The sequence below is a fragment of the Pimephales promelas genome, chromosome 20, assembly GCF_988280905.1.
Source record: "Pimephales promelas chromosome 20, fPimPro1.hap1.1, whole genome shotgun sequence".
NCBI lineage: Eukaryota > Metazoa > Chordata > Actinopteri > Cypriniformes > Leuciscidae > Pimephales > Pimephales promelas.
In genome coordinates this window covers 22,409,992-22,424,250 of record NC_142788.1, presented here as the reverse complement: position 1 = coordinate 22,424,250, position 14,259 = coordinate 22,409,992, and the positions used below count along the sequence as shown (strand labels likewise).

The following is a 14,259-nucleotide window of genomic DNA, read 5'->3' as shown; positions in this document are numbered from 1 at the left end:
CCTCGAGGCCTATATGAACATTTGAGATCAGTTTTTTGTTCATAAGACAGAGAGGGGTCAGAATAAATGAAATTAAAATAAAGGCATGAACAAGATGTGGCCCTCCTCTCCCCTCACCACCTTTATTCCTCACTCCTTAGTTGGCATGGATAAAATTCTTTGAGTTGTATATATGAACTCAACATTTTTCATCTTTTAGTACCAAGTGGCGATTATTTCCCACCAGATCTGTTTAATTCTTTACATCTGCTTATTTTCAAGGTGTCACTTTCGAGCCGAGCTCTTTTGCACCACAGGCGAAACAGTGGCCCGGGACTTAAGATATATACTCTTTTTTTTTTTTTAAGCCTCCCTAACGGTGTAATTGTTATTAGACATTTCAGCTCTTGTTTTAACAGCAGTGAGAACAGGCAGATGTTGGCACCCGTTCTCCTGATTTACGGAGAAAAAACAGAGTGGCATTTTTTTCATTGTTTGACTGAATATGGCCAAGTTACCCTGTTTGCACGGGTGAAAAGTGCCAGAGATGATATACAATTGCTGGTTTTAATTCAAACATTAGTTCACGTTCGTCTGCTGCCCAGAGGTCTCCTGAGTGCTGCTGTTGAGTAACAGAGTGACAGTCTTCCCGAACAACCCCCCCCCCTGACTCTTCTGCTAAAGCAAAGACTTCTAATATAGACTTAAAACCGTAAATGGAAAAAGGTTTCAACCACATGCCGCCTCATCACCATGCTGCTTTCGCATGCCACATATTGCAAATCACAAAAAAAAAATAGTCCTGTATTTGATCTCTTTGAAGCTGTTTTCATGAAACACACACCTGTTTTTTTGGGGTAAAGGGTTTGCTTTTCATATTTTATGAGATGTCTCAAGAGTATGTTTTTAACAAAGCTCAGATCTTGAGAAAATGTTTCCTGTTCATTTTTTTTTTTTAGGTCACCTGTTTCTTTGCTCCCCACATTGAGTTCAGCGCCAAACTGAGCTATTTTTGTGTCACATCTCGGGTTGTTGTTTTCATGTCCCTGGAGACAACAAGAGCTTAAGCGTCAAGCCACTTTTTTTTCATACTGAGCATTTTTCATCCAGTGCAACAAAGTGAAACTCACACATGGTGTTTATTTCTAAACCGTGCTCACGCTTTTTCTCATGAAAGCATTTTTTTTTCATTTCCTGTCTGTCAGGTGGGCTGCAACAAGGTGTACACGAGCACGTCTGATGTCATGACTCATGAGAACTTCCATAAGAAAAATGCACAGCTGATCAACGATGGCTTCCAGAGGTTTCGCGCTACCGAGGATTGTGGGACGGTCGCGTGCCAGTTCTATGGGCAAAAGACCACGCACTTCCACTGCAGGTACAATGGTCGCTCCAACTCAAATTAATGTGTCTGCTTAATGTCTTAACTTAAATATCATTTTAGAGTTTGATCCTTCGCCTTTTCCACCTCCCAGGCGCCCAGGCTGTACCTTCACCTTCAAGAACAAGTGTGACATTGAGAAGCACAAGAGCTATCACATCAAAGATGACGCTTACGCCAAGGACGGCTTCAAGAAATTTTACAAGTACGAGGAGTGCAAGTACGAAGGCTGCGTCTACAGCAAGGCCACCAACCATTTCCACTGCATACGCCAAGGCTGCGGCTTCACCTTTACCTCCACCAGCCAGATGACCTCACACAAGCGCAAACACGAGCGTCGCCACATTCGCTCCTCGGGTGTGCTGGGCCTCACTTCCTCCTTCCTGTTGCCCAAAGATGATCAGGACGAGTCCAGCAATGATGACCTCATGGACTACTCGGCTATTAGCAGCAAGAACTCCAGCTTAAGTGCTTCTCCAACGACCCAGCAGTCCTCCACCGTACCGCATTTGCTGTCCACTCCCATCACCACCATGTCCTCCAGCCACAGCGTCAAGCCCACTGCCGCTCTGCCTCCGGCCAGCCGCATTTCCACCCTGCTGTCCCAGGCTCTGCCGAGCAATGTACCCATGGCCCTGGCACTTTCCAACAGTGGACTGGCTGGTGCTTCCAACCCCTTCTTCTCGCTCATTCCCAGAATGCCCATGACGCTCACCCCCTCTGCTGCCGGCCTGATATCCGTGGCCAGCTCTGTAGCTCACTCCACGCCCAGCGATTCTCTACCCCAGACCTCCACCCCGACCGGGGACCCAGCCGCTGCTACCGTAGCCTCCACTCCGACTTCATTCGCTGCATCGTCCATTATGGAGAAGATGTCGGCCAGCAAGGGTCTGATATCGCCCATGATGGCCCGACTGGCAGCCGCTGCTCTGAAGCCCTCCAGTAACCTGGATGCAGGTTTGTTTCATCGTTCCACAAAGTTTCATCTTACGATCATCCAGATCAGTGATTCTCAACTGGTGGGTTGCACACAGTAATTCTAATATGTTTTAGTATATTTATTAATGTAAATATTAGTCATTCATATTATTAATATTAATAATTACATTATTAGATAATAATTAAAATAATAGAATAATATTTAAAAATTAATTTTAGAATTTAAAATTCTGGTCAATACTGATACACTGATAGTAATTTTAGTTAAGTTATGGCTGATTTACCAATAAATGGCCAATATTTTCTTAATAAAATTTTAAATAAAACCATTTGACTAGATATTCCCAATGTTTATATCAGGAACAAGTGTGAAAAACACACTCCATCAAAGGATTAGTTCTTCTCACTGCGTTTAATCGGGAAAACATCAGTTCTTTGGGTCACTCTGCCCATGTGTTTCTCTTTCTCTTTCTCTGTACCTATACCCGTCAGTGAAAGGGCACTCTCAGGTCATCTTGCTCATGCTATTCACAGACGCTATACAAACTCCGATTTCAGGATTAAGGCAAAATATTAAAGGGCTGGTTGGCTGCTCTAGTCTTGTTATTGCAGCGATCATTGTCATGATACCCACAATCCATTAGCAGATAAGTGCTGAACTAGTGAGTGGGCTCTGTAAAGCTGCCTCTAATAGCATTCTCAGGAGGATCTCAGGGCCTGTGTTCTACATGCTTCCTCATCACCGGCCTCTTATCTGAGCGTGCACTCGTTCCAACCAAATGGAGCCTGAATAATATTAAGTTGAGAAATTGGAGGTACAAAGCAGCTTTTTATATGCACTCTGATATAGAGGAAGAAATATCAGAAACTGGTGAAGCAGAAATGACTCAGCGCTCCAGAGAGGGCTGTGTGTGTGTGTGTGTGTATGTGGTGGTGTGTATATAAAGGCACTACTTGTTTCAGTATGAAAACACTGATGTGGAGTCTGTGAAGTCTTTACTCTCTAGGCGTTTTAGGCTAGTAAGCTAGTGGGTTTCTTTACAAAAGTAAAATACTGTATCGTGAGGGTGTCATGGTTCTGATTGATCACCATATTCATGTAACATGCCAATGCGTCTTTTTTGTGAGGAATGGGAAAGGGATCCTGGGTGTAAGATTAGGGTTTGCTAATATATTTGCAGAAGATTCTTAAAGGATTTCTTAAAGGATTTTCGTAGAATTACTCCTAGTCTCTTTGCAGGTGTAAAATTATAAAAGTCCTACTGCCCTACAAAATATTCTTTCATTTGTGAGCACCTTGTATTTAGTTTTGGCAACTTCAAGAAAGCTAGAGAAAGAAAATCCCCTACTAAACAGAATTGAGAGAAGCAGATCATTATGTGGCATTGCTAATTTTACACGTTTGCTCAGAAAAGACGTGTGAACAGGACATTTGGGTAAAATATGAAGAGGATGTGGTAAGAGCTCAGCGTTAGAAATGAGAGAATGATGTTTACTGCGACTATTTTCAAACAGCTTTGTTGTTTTTTTTTCCGAAGTTTTTTTTTTAGTCAGGGGCCAGTTTGCCGAGAAACACATCTCAGTCTTGCCGCATAAGAAGAGCCAATCGCTAATTTGTTCAGGTGGCGTTATTTCCTAGTTGAATACTCACTTTTTTTTTTAATCTACGTTCACCCCCAGAGTGTTTTGGAGGATCTTGAAATCTGAGGGGTTCGCTAATTAGACACCCAGTACAAATGATCTTTCATGAGTTCAGTAACTTTGTTGAGGTAATTACACAGTAACATTATTCTTGGAGAATTTCCAAAAAAACACAGCGTTGTGAGCATGTGCTTTCCCCCCCTCCTTGCTCTCTTAGATCATCGCCAATTTTTATCATAGAAACTGCAAAGCTGAAGGTTTAATGACTCTCTCCTCACGTGGTGGTTATTTAAATGTCCCTAGTTAACGTCGGACGGTTTATACCCAGAAAAAAAGAGAGAGAAAAAGAAAGTGAGAGCAGCTTTGTAGAGCACAGTCGTTTACGGACCGGCGGGGAGGTTAATATCAGTACGACGCTCTACTCGCATAGAAAGACCACAGATTTGGATGGAGTGGAGGTAGAGGAACTAGGCTAGTTTTAGGTGCAAAGACAGGCAGTAATTAGTCAACTGAGCGTTACACACAGTAAAAGAATGAAGATGAGGCTGGTATGAGCTACCGAAATTATTAGGATGTGATGCGCCTAAAGCAGACACATCACAATGAGTCACTAGTTCACCTCCATAACCAACACAACGAGTCAAAGCACATGCGTCAGGAAAGTTATAGTGACACATCTGATAAACTTGTGTTTGTGTGTGGGCGTTTGTGTTTGTGACCCAGAGGAGTGTCTCTCTTCTCTTTTCACATGGTTAAATGCCCTCTGAACTGATGGCCTAGGGCAGGGTGGGCGCTAGCTGTCACTCGTCCTCAGCGGGCCTGGTTTTTTAGACAACATTCACCCGACCTCGCAATCACTGCTGATGCGCTCATCGCTCCATCTTTGTGCCTTGAACTCCTAGCTGTTTTTTTAATAAAATACCACTTACTGGCTACCAAAAGCCCGGCTTTCTCTGTATAGCCCGAGGACAAATTAATATTTCAATCATTTGGGGATTGGAGGAAAAGCCAGGTCGCATTCCCGTCAGCGTCCCTCCCGCCTCCTTCCTCCTTTCCACTTTCCATCGTCTGCATACCTATTTGGAAAATCCGATCGAGAGGTCACGCTATTTGAACCAATCTGATTGGCTGTCACCTCTAATCTGACGGACAAGCAGATGTTCCTTTTGGGCATGCTCCTTCGTCCATCGGCGAGCCAACAAGGACACACTGCGACAGCAGGGAGGGGCGGGCAGTCTGAATCTGCCACTTTCCCTCAGCATTAGCATGCCTCTTAATGACCAGTTAAGAGGCAGGCCCGCAAATGAGTTGTGACAAGCGCTGCTGAAAACGGAGTCTTTTTCCCTCATTCCTGCTGCCTCTCAATCAGCATTTAAACGCCTTGACGGCCTGACATAATTCCGCAATAATTATCACTCCTGGTCTTCTCCTTGGCCGGGACAGAAGTCAGATTGGATCTCATCACGGGCGGAATAATGCTGACCAACAATAACTTTGTTTTTCTCCTTCTCTCTCCTCAGGGATGGGGCAACAGACTCAAGCAGGCCGGTTTAATCCGGTCGAGGTGAAGCAGGAGCCGGCGGATAGCGCTTTGACGGCCCCCCAAGACTCTGTCCAGGAGCAAAGCCTGGACCTGAGCAAGAAAGACCACAGGTATCCCATCATCCTCCCCCTCTCGGCTCGCGCCCAGGCCCGCCCCGCCCCGCCCCACCCCGCTGTGATTTATCTCTCAAATAATGCCGTATTGTGTTAATTAGTGTGAGTGCTCTTGTTAAAACCCCCTTCACAAGGTGGGTCTGTGGAGTGATCAAGGAGGACGAGATTTACACGCTCCCTCCTTCTCCCACCAAGAGGCCTCCTTTGAGGAAATCCATCATATGAATGCAAAAATTCTCCCATAATACCCTCTTTTCATAATGCACGTCAAGTATGAGGCATGACATGTTTGCACATTCATTTAGATGAAAGCGTGTTCACATAAACCCCAATTCCAGCCTTTTCCTTTTTACATTGTATATTGGCAATCTGGGATAAATTATAATATTTACTGTTCTCATGCAAATCCTGCCTAAACACTGTTCATTTTGCATGTTCTAGCGCTGAATCAAACGGACACGCTGCGCCGGGAAATACATCTCTTTTATCCTCACTTATGAATAAGGTAAGATTCATCCATCAAACGCTTTTCATCCCAAGACAAATTAGCAGGATGCAGAGGGGGCTGTTTGTTTTTTAATGTTTCACCGCTAATAGGATGAGTTTGTATCATTTAAATTTTCCAGCCATTTTTCATACAGTGTAATTTCAGTCCGCCGCTCGCAAATTAATATAATGAAGCAGGAGCCGGTTGCCACGGCAGATATATAGAGATGTTTGTTTTTTGATGAGCTGTTTTGAACTCTCTGTGCATTTTTTTTCTTTGGCTTTCTTCTTTTTTTTCCTCCATCTGCTCTATCTTTATTTATGGACTTTGTAAATTATTTGATTAAAAAGTCAGCGCCGAGAAAAAAGAGCAAATGTCACCCTCATTTTTTAAAAAGACGAAATGGTGGCCAACAGATATTTAAATGTTGTGTGTTTTTGTGGGGATTAAAATGGACATCGTTTTAATCATACATCTTCTCTGACTTGTATAGATGGTCTGCATGTACCATTACCTTGATGATTTAAATAGAAAACTGGCTCTAGTGTTCCTGACGGCTTAGCTCAGCTCTCTCTCTCTCTCCCTTTCTGTCTCTCTCGCTCTGGTTCGTATACAAGACCGAATTGAAACACATCTGAAGCCTCAAACATAAGAGTGCACAGAAACGGTTGTGTGTAGAACTATCGTTACTGTGACGAAGCATGCCTAAGCATGTGTTTATCTCTGTAGATGAATCCTGGTTTCTTCAATGCTTTGGATCTGAAGTCAGAGCTGGAGGGAGCTCAGGCGGCAGACGGCTCAGACGCAGCTCAGTATCTCAGTAGGGTAATGAAGAGGTCGTGCCCAGAGAAACACACTGAGCTATGGAGGACCTACCTGCGCAGGTGCCTGAAATCATCTTGTGTCCCTATAGAGTCGTTTACAGCTTCAGCTTTACTTTCCAATCCTCACTACTTTTCATTTACACTTGTTTAACTCTTTCACACTAGCTGTGATTTACGTAAATTTACGTGGCTTTCTTTCCTTCTTTCTTAAGCGAACTAAAGCTAAACCGTGAAAATAAATGGTGAACAGTAATACACCCCAAGTATACACTTTCCTTTACACATGTACATAAATTGTAACCTTAAATCATGGACATGTTATTTATGTCAGTGACTATCAACACGTGTGCCCAAATAGATCTTCCATTACAGAGAACACAGTCGTGTTTTGGCTCCACATCCTCTGTGTTTTGTTGAAGCTGGTGTCTGGTTTTTATCACCATCTCTCTTTATGATGTACCCTTTTGCCTGTCAGTGCCATCCACAGTGTTTGTTCCCAGGTTGTTATGTGGAAAGAGAAGATTTATCCAGAGCATGTGATGTTATGTACAGTATTTAGTTACAAAGCCCCAGCAAAAGGTCCCAGCCAGAGACGCACTACTTTTGGCTCAGGCGTAGTTCACCTAAAGAACCACCTTACTCAAAGTCAGATCTTCATGAGCTAAACCGAGAATACGAGAGTGTGTTTGAGTAACTGACCTGAATTTACGAGCACTTAGACTATTTTCCTCCTTTTAAAGGTTACCCATTTTCTCACATGTTTCTACAGGTATGACACTGATGATTTCTGTGAAGGCCAGTGTGATTTCCTGCACAAAATCCATTTTCATTGCCTGGTGGAGGATTGTGGGGCGCTTTTCAGCACATTGGACGGAGCCATCAAACACGCCAAGTGAGCATTACAATCAAACATAATGAAGTTTTTGAATGTTAGAGTTCACGCCAACACACAAAATTTACATGATTATGATCTAGAAATGTTAATTTGCTGCTATGTCTGACTATGTCTATTAGAGCTCATTTAATGGGTGGTGCACCTCTCTGTCATTAGCTTCCACTTCAGAGCCAACCTGAAGGTTAAATCGGAGCCCCCTTTCAACGAGAGCAAGGAATCTAGCGATAGCACCCCTAATCAGATGGCTACCCCCATTTCCATGGCCAAGACACCTCCCATGGAGGCGCCCAGCCTGGCTCTGTCTGGGGGTTACAGCTCATCCCCCTCTCTCCACGCCTGGAAGCAGCTGGCCGGATCGATCCCCCAGCTTCCGGCGTCCATGCCCAGTATGCCAGCCACTTCCCCTCTGGCCACCACATCGCTGGAGAACGCCAAGCCTCAGGTCAAGCCTGGCTTCCTGCAGTTTCAGGAAAAGTGAGTAGGCACTGCCATTTTTGTAAATTCATAATACCGTGGTGGTGTGATTTGAATGGGCTGTGCTGCCTGTATTTCCATGTCTTCTGTGCAGTTTTAAATATCTGACAGACGTTTCGTCACGCTTATCTCCCACAGTGATCCTTGCCTGGCCACCGACTGCAAATACTCGAATAAGTTCCACTTCCACTGTCTATTTGGAAATTGCAAATATGTGTGTAAGACATCCGGGAAGGCTGAATCACATTGCCTGGACCACATTAACCCCAACAACAACCTGGTGAATGTGCGAGACCAGTTTTCCTACTATTCTCTGCAGTGTCTTTGTCCTAATCAGGTGAGCGTGACTTCCGGAGGCAATATTCTATCAGACAGTCTTTTTTTTAGTGGCTTATACACTTTCATAGGTTTATGCTCACCAAGGCTGCATTTATTTGATCAAATATGCAGGAAAACAGTAATATTGTGAAATATGCTTACAACTGAAAAGAATTTATTTCTGCTTTCAGCATCATTAGTCCAGTTTTCAGTGTCACATGATCATTGTTATATACTGTTTTGGGGCTCAAGTAACATTTCTTATTATTATCAATTTTGAAACATAATTTTTTCAGGATTCTTTGATGAATGGAAAGTTCAAAGGAACAGCATTCAATAAAAATGTCTTAACTTTCACTTTTGATCAATTGAATGCATCCTTGCTGAATAAAACTATTAGTTCACTTCACATACTTAATGATCAATAATCACTAATCCTACGTAATACATTTTGACCCATAATATACGACTTTCTCAAGTAATAAAATTATTTATGTGATCTCAAATAACGAAACTATAAATCCCTTGCATTTATGTGTAGAACACCCTTGCAATGAATAGCAACATGCTAAAGCCACTTATTTGCATACACAAGCACCATGCTTCATCCTTTTTTTGTTTTCTCAGAAAAATGTATAAATTGCATTTAAAACTCAGAAGACAAAGACTTCTCCACAACAAATAAACAAACAAAGAAACAAACAAACGAAAACCACCGTGGAGCCCCCAACGCTGTATAAAATAAACAAGTTTGGCTTTTCATCAAAAATTCCATCATTAATAGAAAAAAGCCCTCCCTTACTGCAACTTGCATTTGGAGCAAAACCTGTTTAAATGAATTCATTTATGCGTCCCATCCCCACTTCTCGGAGCTCCCCCTCCTCTCCAGAGTAGAGTGGGTTCTGTTTATGTGCTCCTGGGGGAACTGCCTCTCTGGAAACAGATGGTCGTGCAGAAACAGGTTACATTGCAGAGGACACACACATGCACACACGCAGACTAATGAATTGATAAAAGAGCTGTTTTAGAAATAGATGAATCGCCAAATGAACTAATTGGTGTGTTGTTATTGGGGTCAGCGGCTACAACGTGAACCTAAACTTCAGATTTTCGCTGGTCAGTGAGGCTGGTCCCGTCACATGCTCTGAGAAAGAAAGGATTTAATGAGCAGACCTAACCTACTTCTTCCTTTTGGTACCCTGAGTAATGAGTAACTAACTGACAAATGATCAGACCTCATTTTGGTTCAAAAGATGGTGTAGGAATGCTTGTAAATGAATGTACTATCTAATAATTGGGTTGTGAATTAACTGCAGAAAACCAAACCATTGAGACATAGACAGCTGCACAAGATGTTCTCGCTCTGAGTTTTGCTTATTTGCTGTTCTCTGCAGCACTGTGAGTTTCGCATGAGGGGCCATTATCATTGTCTGAGACCTGGCTGTTACTTCGTCACTAACATCACCACCAAACTGCCCTGGCACGTCAAGAAGCACGAGAAAGCCGAAAGACGTGCAGCTAACGGGTTCAAATACTTCACCAAAAGAGAAGAATGTGGCAGGCTTGGTAAGAACCATCATTTTTTAATTGATTTTAGGAGGCCAAAAATCACAGAGCTCATTATTTACTCAATCTCATGTAGTTCATAATCTGTATGCTGGTCTGGAAAGACATGAATGTGAAAAAAAGAATGACCATATTTTCATTTTGGGGGTAAACTGGTCCTTTAATCCCTTTTTGGAAGTCTGATTTTCTTGATTCAGTGTGGTTTGCCAAGTAATTTAGTGAATTCAGCATTATCAAATCTTACATGTTCCAGCCTCCCACACTCTTTATTGTTTCGATCACTGTTCACATTGGTTACTCATGTTTCCAAACACACTGTTAATTCGTTCACTCTCCCACGTTATTTTCAAGCGGTGACTGCAAGCTCACTGTTTGTAATACAACTGGAAGGATCAGAGATGGTGTGAAATCAGAGATGATGTAACTAATTTCATATCGATGCCATCACCTGCTATAAAAACACTTTTTCCATTGGCTCTGGCTACAGGAAAAGTGTCGTTCTCCTTGTTGAGTTGGTAATTGCCACGCTGTTTGCAGCACAACAAACAGTACAGGGCGTGAAACGGCTGCGCTTCACACTCAGTCACTGAATTTTGAGTATGTTTCTCAGAAGCTGTTATCTCATTAGTATCTGTGCATTGATATTTTGTCAAATGAATGGTTTACATTGACAACTGAGTCGGCGCTAGCGGTCGTTTGCATTTTGCAGAACAAACACGTTTGGTGGAAATAAAGATGGTCTCATCTCATTGTAAAACTGGGGACGTTTTATTTATATTACAGAAAACGGGCCGAGAAAAATGGTGTCTGCCTTTTTGTCATACATTAATACTTCAGTATTTATAGTAGGCAATCAAACAGAGGTTGTTTTCTTGGGTATATTTAACCTGTCAGGAATGAGCAATTACATATGTTTGTTAATTACTGTGCCTGTCTAGCTCAGTCTGTTTGTGTTGCTCTTTTTCAAGCCTCGATCATCATCACGAGCAGGCAGATTAAAAGTTTGTATTTTATTTTCTCTGCTCCCCTTCCCTTAAAGGGAGAGTCGAGCAAAAAAACGGACACCCTCATTTCGAATAAAACCCATCGGATTTTCTTCGGAGGAGGAGGAGACGTTCGGTAGAATGTCCAAGCTGCTCTTTTCCGTGCAGTGAAAGTGAATGTGATCTGTGGTGTTGAGAAAACAAAGTACAACAAAAGTGTCTGTATAAAATAGTCTGTAATAATGTGTCTTTTAATGCCATATAAGAGCTTCAAGTCATTTTGCTTGTGTGAGAGCAACTTATTTTTGTTCTATTGAATAAAACAGGTTGAGTTAATGATGACAAAAGGTTCATTTTTGGGTCAACTATCCCTTTAAGTCAAGAAAAGAACATTTATTGAAGAGTGGAAAGTATCGTACAAGTATCCACAGAGTGTAATGTCTCTCCTGTGCCGTTGTTAGTGGTATAAACCAGGGACATATGACAAAAGCAAGCCATAGAGTCATAAAGAATTGATGGTTCAGCTGGACTGGGAAAATGGTATCCATGGCAGCTACATTAAACAGAACACCGGCGATGAGGTTACCAGGATCTGGTGGCACAAGAGCCCTGATATTTCAACATGTGCTCATATTTACTCAACTTTTTAAAGTATACCACTCCTGTGTACAAAAGCAGTCTGACAACAGGCGGCTTGTTGCATGACGCCACGGGTGCCATGGTAACGGACAAGCCAGCACCTGCCCTGAATGCTACTCTTTCAATTATTTCAGCACGCATTATTCACAATAAAATTATTACGAGCACCCTACAATATTTGATTAGTGCGCAAAGGCAGTCTTTAAATTTGAAAACATATAGCAATTAAAATCTGTAGGGCCCTTTGTGCAGAAAAAAAAAAAAAGAAATAATAAAAAGCAAAGGGACTGGCGTGAGGGGGAGGAAACACACCAGCAACAGATAGGTCATGAAAAATGAATTTAATATGGAAATAATTGTGTGTTTACTTTGGTTTGCAGGGTTGTGCATTATTGCTTCTCCAAATGCAGAATGTATTTATGTAAATTCCAAATTGAATAAAAGATGTCATTGTAATAAAAGAGCACCACAGGTCTAATCTTCAAAAGGTTCGACTTTCCCAGTGTGACACTGGACTCATCTGCTCTGTCTCTCTGCATTATGCAGGCGCGGGACGGAAGCACAATGTCCTCATTACCTCGTTGTGAATCCATGATAAATGTTGTCCCTGAATCCCAGGCGCGATGAAGACGGTCTTTGCTCAAGTTAATTTTGTCGCTCGTCTCTTGCAGGGTGCAAATACAACCAAGTTAACAGCCACTTCCATTGTATCCGTGAGGGCTGTCAGTTCTCCTTTCTGCTCAAGCACCAGATGACTTCCCATGCCCGCAAACACATGAGGAGGATGCTGGGAAAAAATTTCGACAGAGTTCCTTCCCAGGTACGAAGAAATTTACGACACTTTTTGAAGCACAATTATAATATAAAACTGACTTTCACTCTCAAAATTTTATATCATTTTAAGTAAGCCCCTTTTTGGATTTTTTTTTTTACATGAATTCAACGTATTTCAGTGATTAAACTTTATCCATTGGACATTTTTAGGTCTCTCATGCCCACCGACATGAAGAGATGCAGCACATGGGCGGTCTAGCTTCATCTGCCATGGTAGGCAGCCATCCTAATATGACCCCCAACTTCTCCAGCATGATGGAGGACAATGATGACTACATGGACTACACCGGCGGAGGAAGCCCACTGGGCCTCTCCTCAGAGTCCTCCAATCAAGACCGTAGTTGCACCAGCACCCCCGTGGGCAACGATAGTTCGCCAGCAGGTGAGTCGACCTCAGCAACAAAACTGTTTCATCGCAATAAACATTTTCAGCCTCATATGTTTGATTAAATGAAACCACAGGCTCAGTGTGGCCAATTTTTTTTAGATTAATTTGGTCAATAAGTCAATCAAATTTCATTGTGTTACTTGTGATGGCCTTTTGTTCTTCTTTGAAAAGAGAAACCTGCACCACGTCTCACTGAATTCTCTGTATCTTACTCATAAAGCTATGTATGTTGCATCAGAGCGACCAAATGTTTCCCACTGTAATGATATTTATTAAATTATAAAGCATTTAATTTGTCATATAGTATTCCACACATAACTCACATTAATGCCATCCCTGTGGCGACTACAGAAAAGAGGCATGCCAGACTTTTCTCATCTCTACTGTCATTCAGCTACACACAGAGGCAGCACAAGTTGTTCATATTCTCTAGGCTTAAAGGTGCTTTAAATTTGTTGGGTTTTCTTTTGTGGAATATGACATTGATCATTTTTAGCCAATCAGAAATCTTGTTGTGGGGTTGAAGGGGCAACACTGGCATAAGTTAGCAAACTGGCTAACAATGCTATCAGCACCTTTAAATCTGGGCCTTTGCTCTTTGAATCTGAGCTTTCCTTTGTTGAATTGATTTTTTGGGTTCACTGTTTGATTTCAAATGTTATCTTCCATTCTCATCACTGTTGCTTTCGTCTGTTGTCTGACTTTGGTTACCATTTGGCTTTCATTATTTCATTACTTGATCTCTTTCCCTTTTTACCTCCCCACCCTTGTGTCTTGTACCTTCCTGTCTCTGTTACCATCCTTCCTTGGCACCGTGTCTCTGTAGGACCAGGCTGTCAGGTCCCTGCCTCTGCCACCACTACCTCTGCTGACTCTCCTCCTTCTCAATCTGCACCTCCTCCTCCTCCACCTCCTCTTCCACCTCCTCATCAGCCTGCACTCCAGAGTCAGCCTCCATCTCTCTCCTCAGCTCTTCTCCGGCCACCACTCCCCTCACTCCCATATCTCCTCTCCCCATCCTGTCTATCATACTCTCTGCTCAGCGCCTCTCTCGGAGCCACTAGGAGTGTTGTCATGCCAACCAACACAACAGCTTTCAGCCCCATCATTCCTACATCGTCTTCGGTTAAAAATGACGTCCCTATAGTTCAGGACGCTGCAGGTACCTACCTCGTCTCCACCCGAACACTGCAGCTCTAGAGTTACAGTAGTTTGTGCTATGGGTAGCAGTTACAAAGCCATTAGAAAGCATTAG

At 42.6% G+C, this 14,259-nt stretch overlaps 1 protein-coding gene across 3 annotated transcripts in view; it reads left to right on the top strand.

Moving 5' to 3' along the window:
- LOC120463709 (zinc finger protein castor homolog 1) overlaps positions 1-14,259 on the top strand; it is an 80,805-nt gene that overhangs the window by 62,137 nt on the left and 4,409 nt on the right. For 2 of the 3 annotated variants that reach the window (XM_039652999.2, XM_039652998.2), the window contains exons 7-18: positions 1,185-1,357; positions 1,455-2,317; positions 5,461-5,593; positions 6,038-6,101; positions 6,813-6,967; positions 7,677-7,799; positions 7,959-8,276; positions 8,415-8,613; positions 9,989-10,160; positions 12,454-12,602; positions 12,767-12,998; positions 13,831-14,166. In XM_039652999.2, the coding sequence (XP_039508933.2) occupies positions 1,185-1,357; positions 1,455-2,317; positions 5,461-5,593; positions 6,038-6,101; positions 6,813-6,967; positions 7,677-7,799; positions 7,959-8,276; positions 8,415-8,613; positions 9,989-10,160; positions 12,454-12,602; positions 12,767-12,998; positions 13,831-14,166 (2,917 nt within the window). The remainder of the gene's footprint in view (positions 1-1,184; positions 1,358-1,454; positions 2,318-5,460; positions 5,594-6,037; positions 6,102-6,812; positions 6,968-7,676; positions 7,800-7,958; positions 8,277-8,414; positions 8,614-9,988; positions 10,161-12,453; positions 12,603-12,766; positions 12,999-13,830; positions 14,167-14,259) is intronic. The other variant, XM_039653000.2, reaches the window with a different exon arrangement.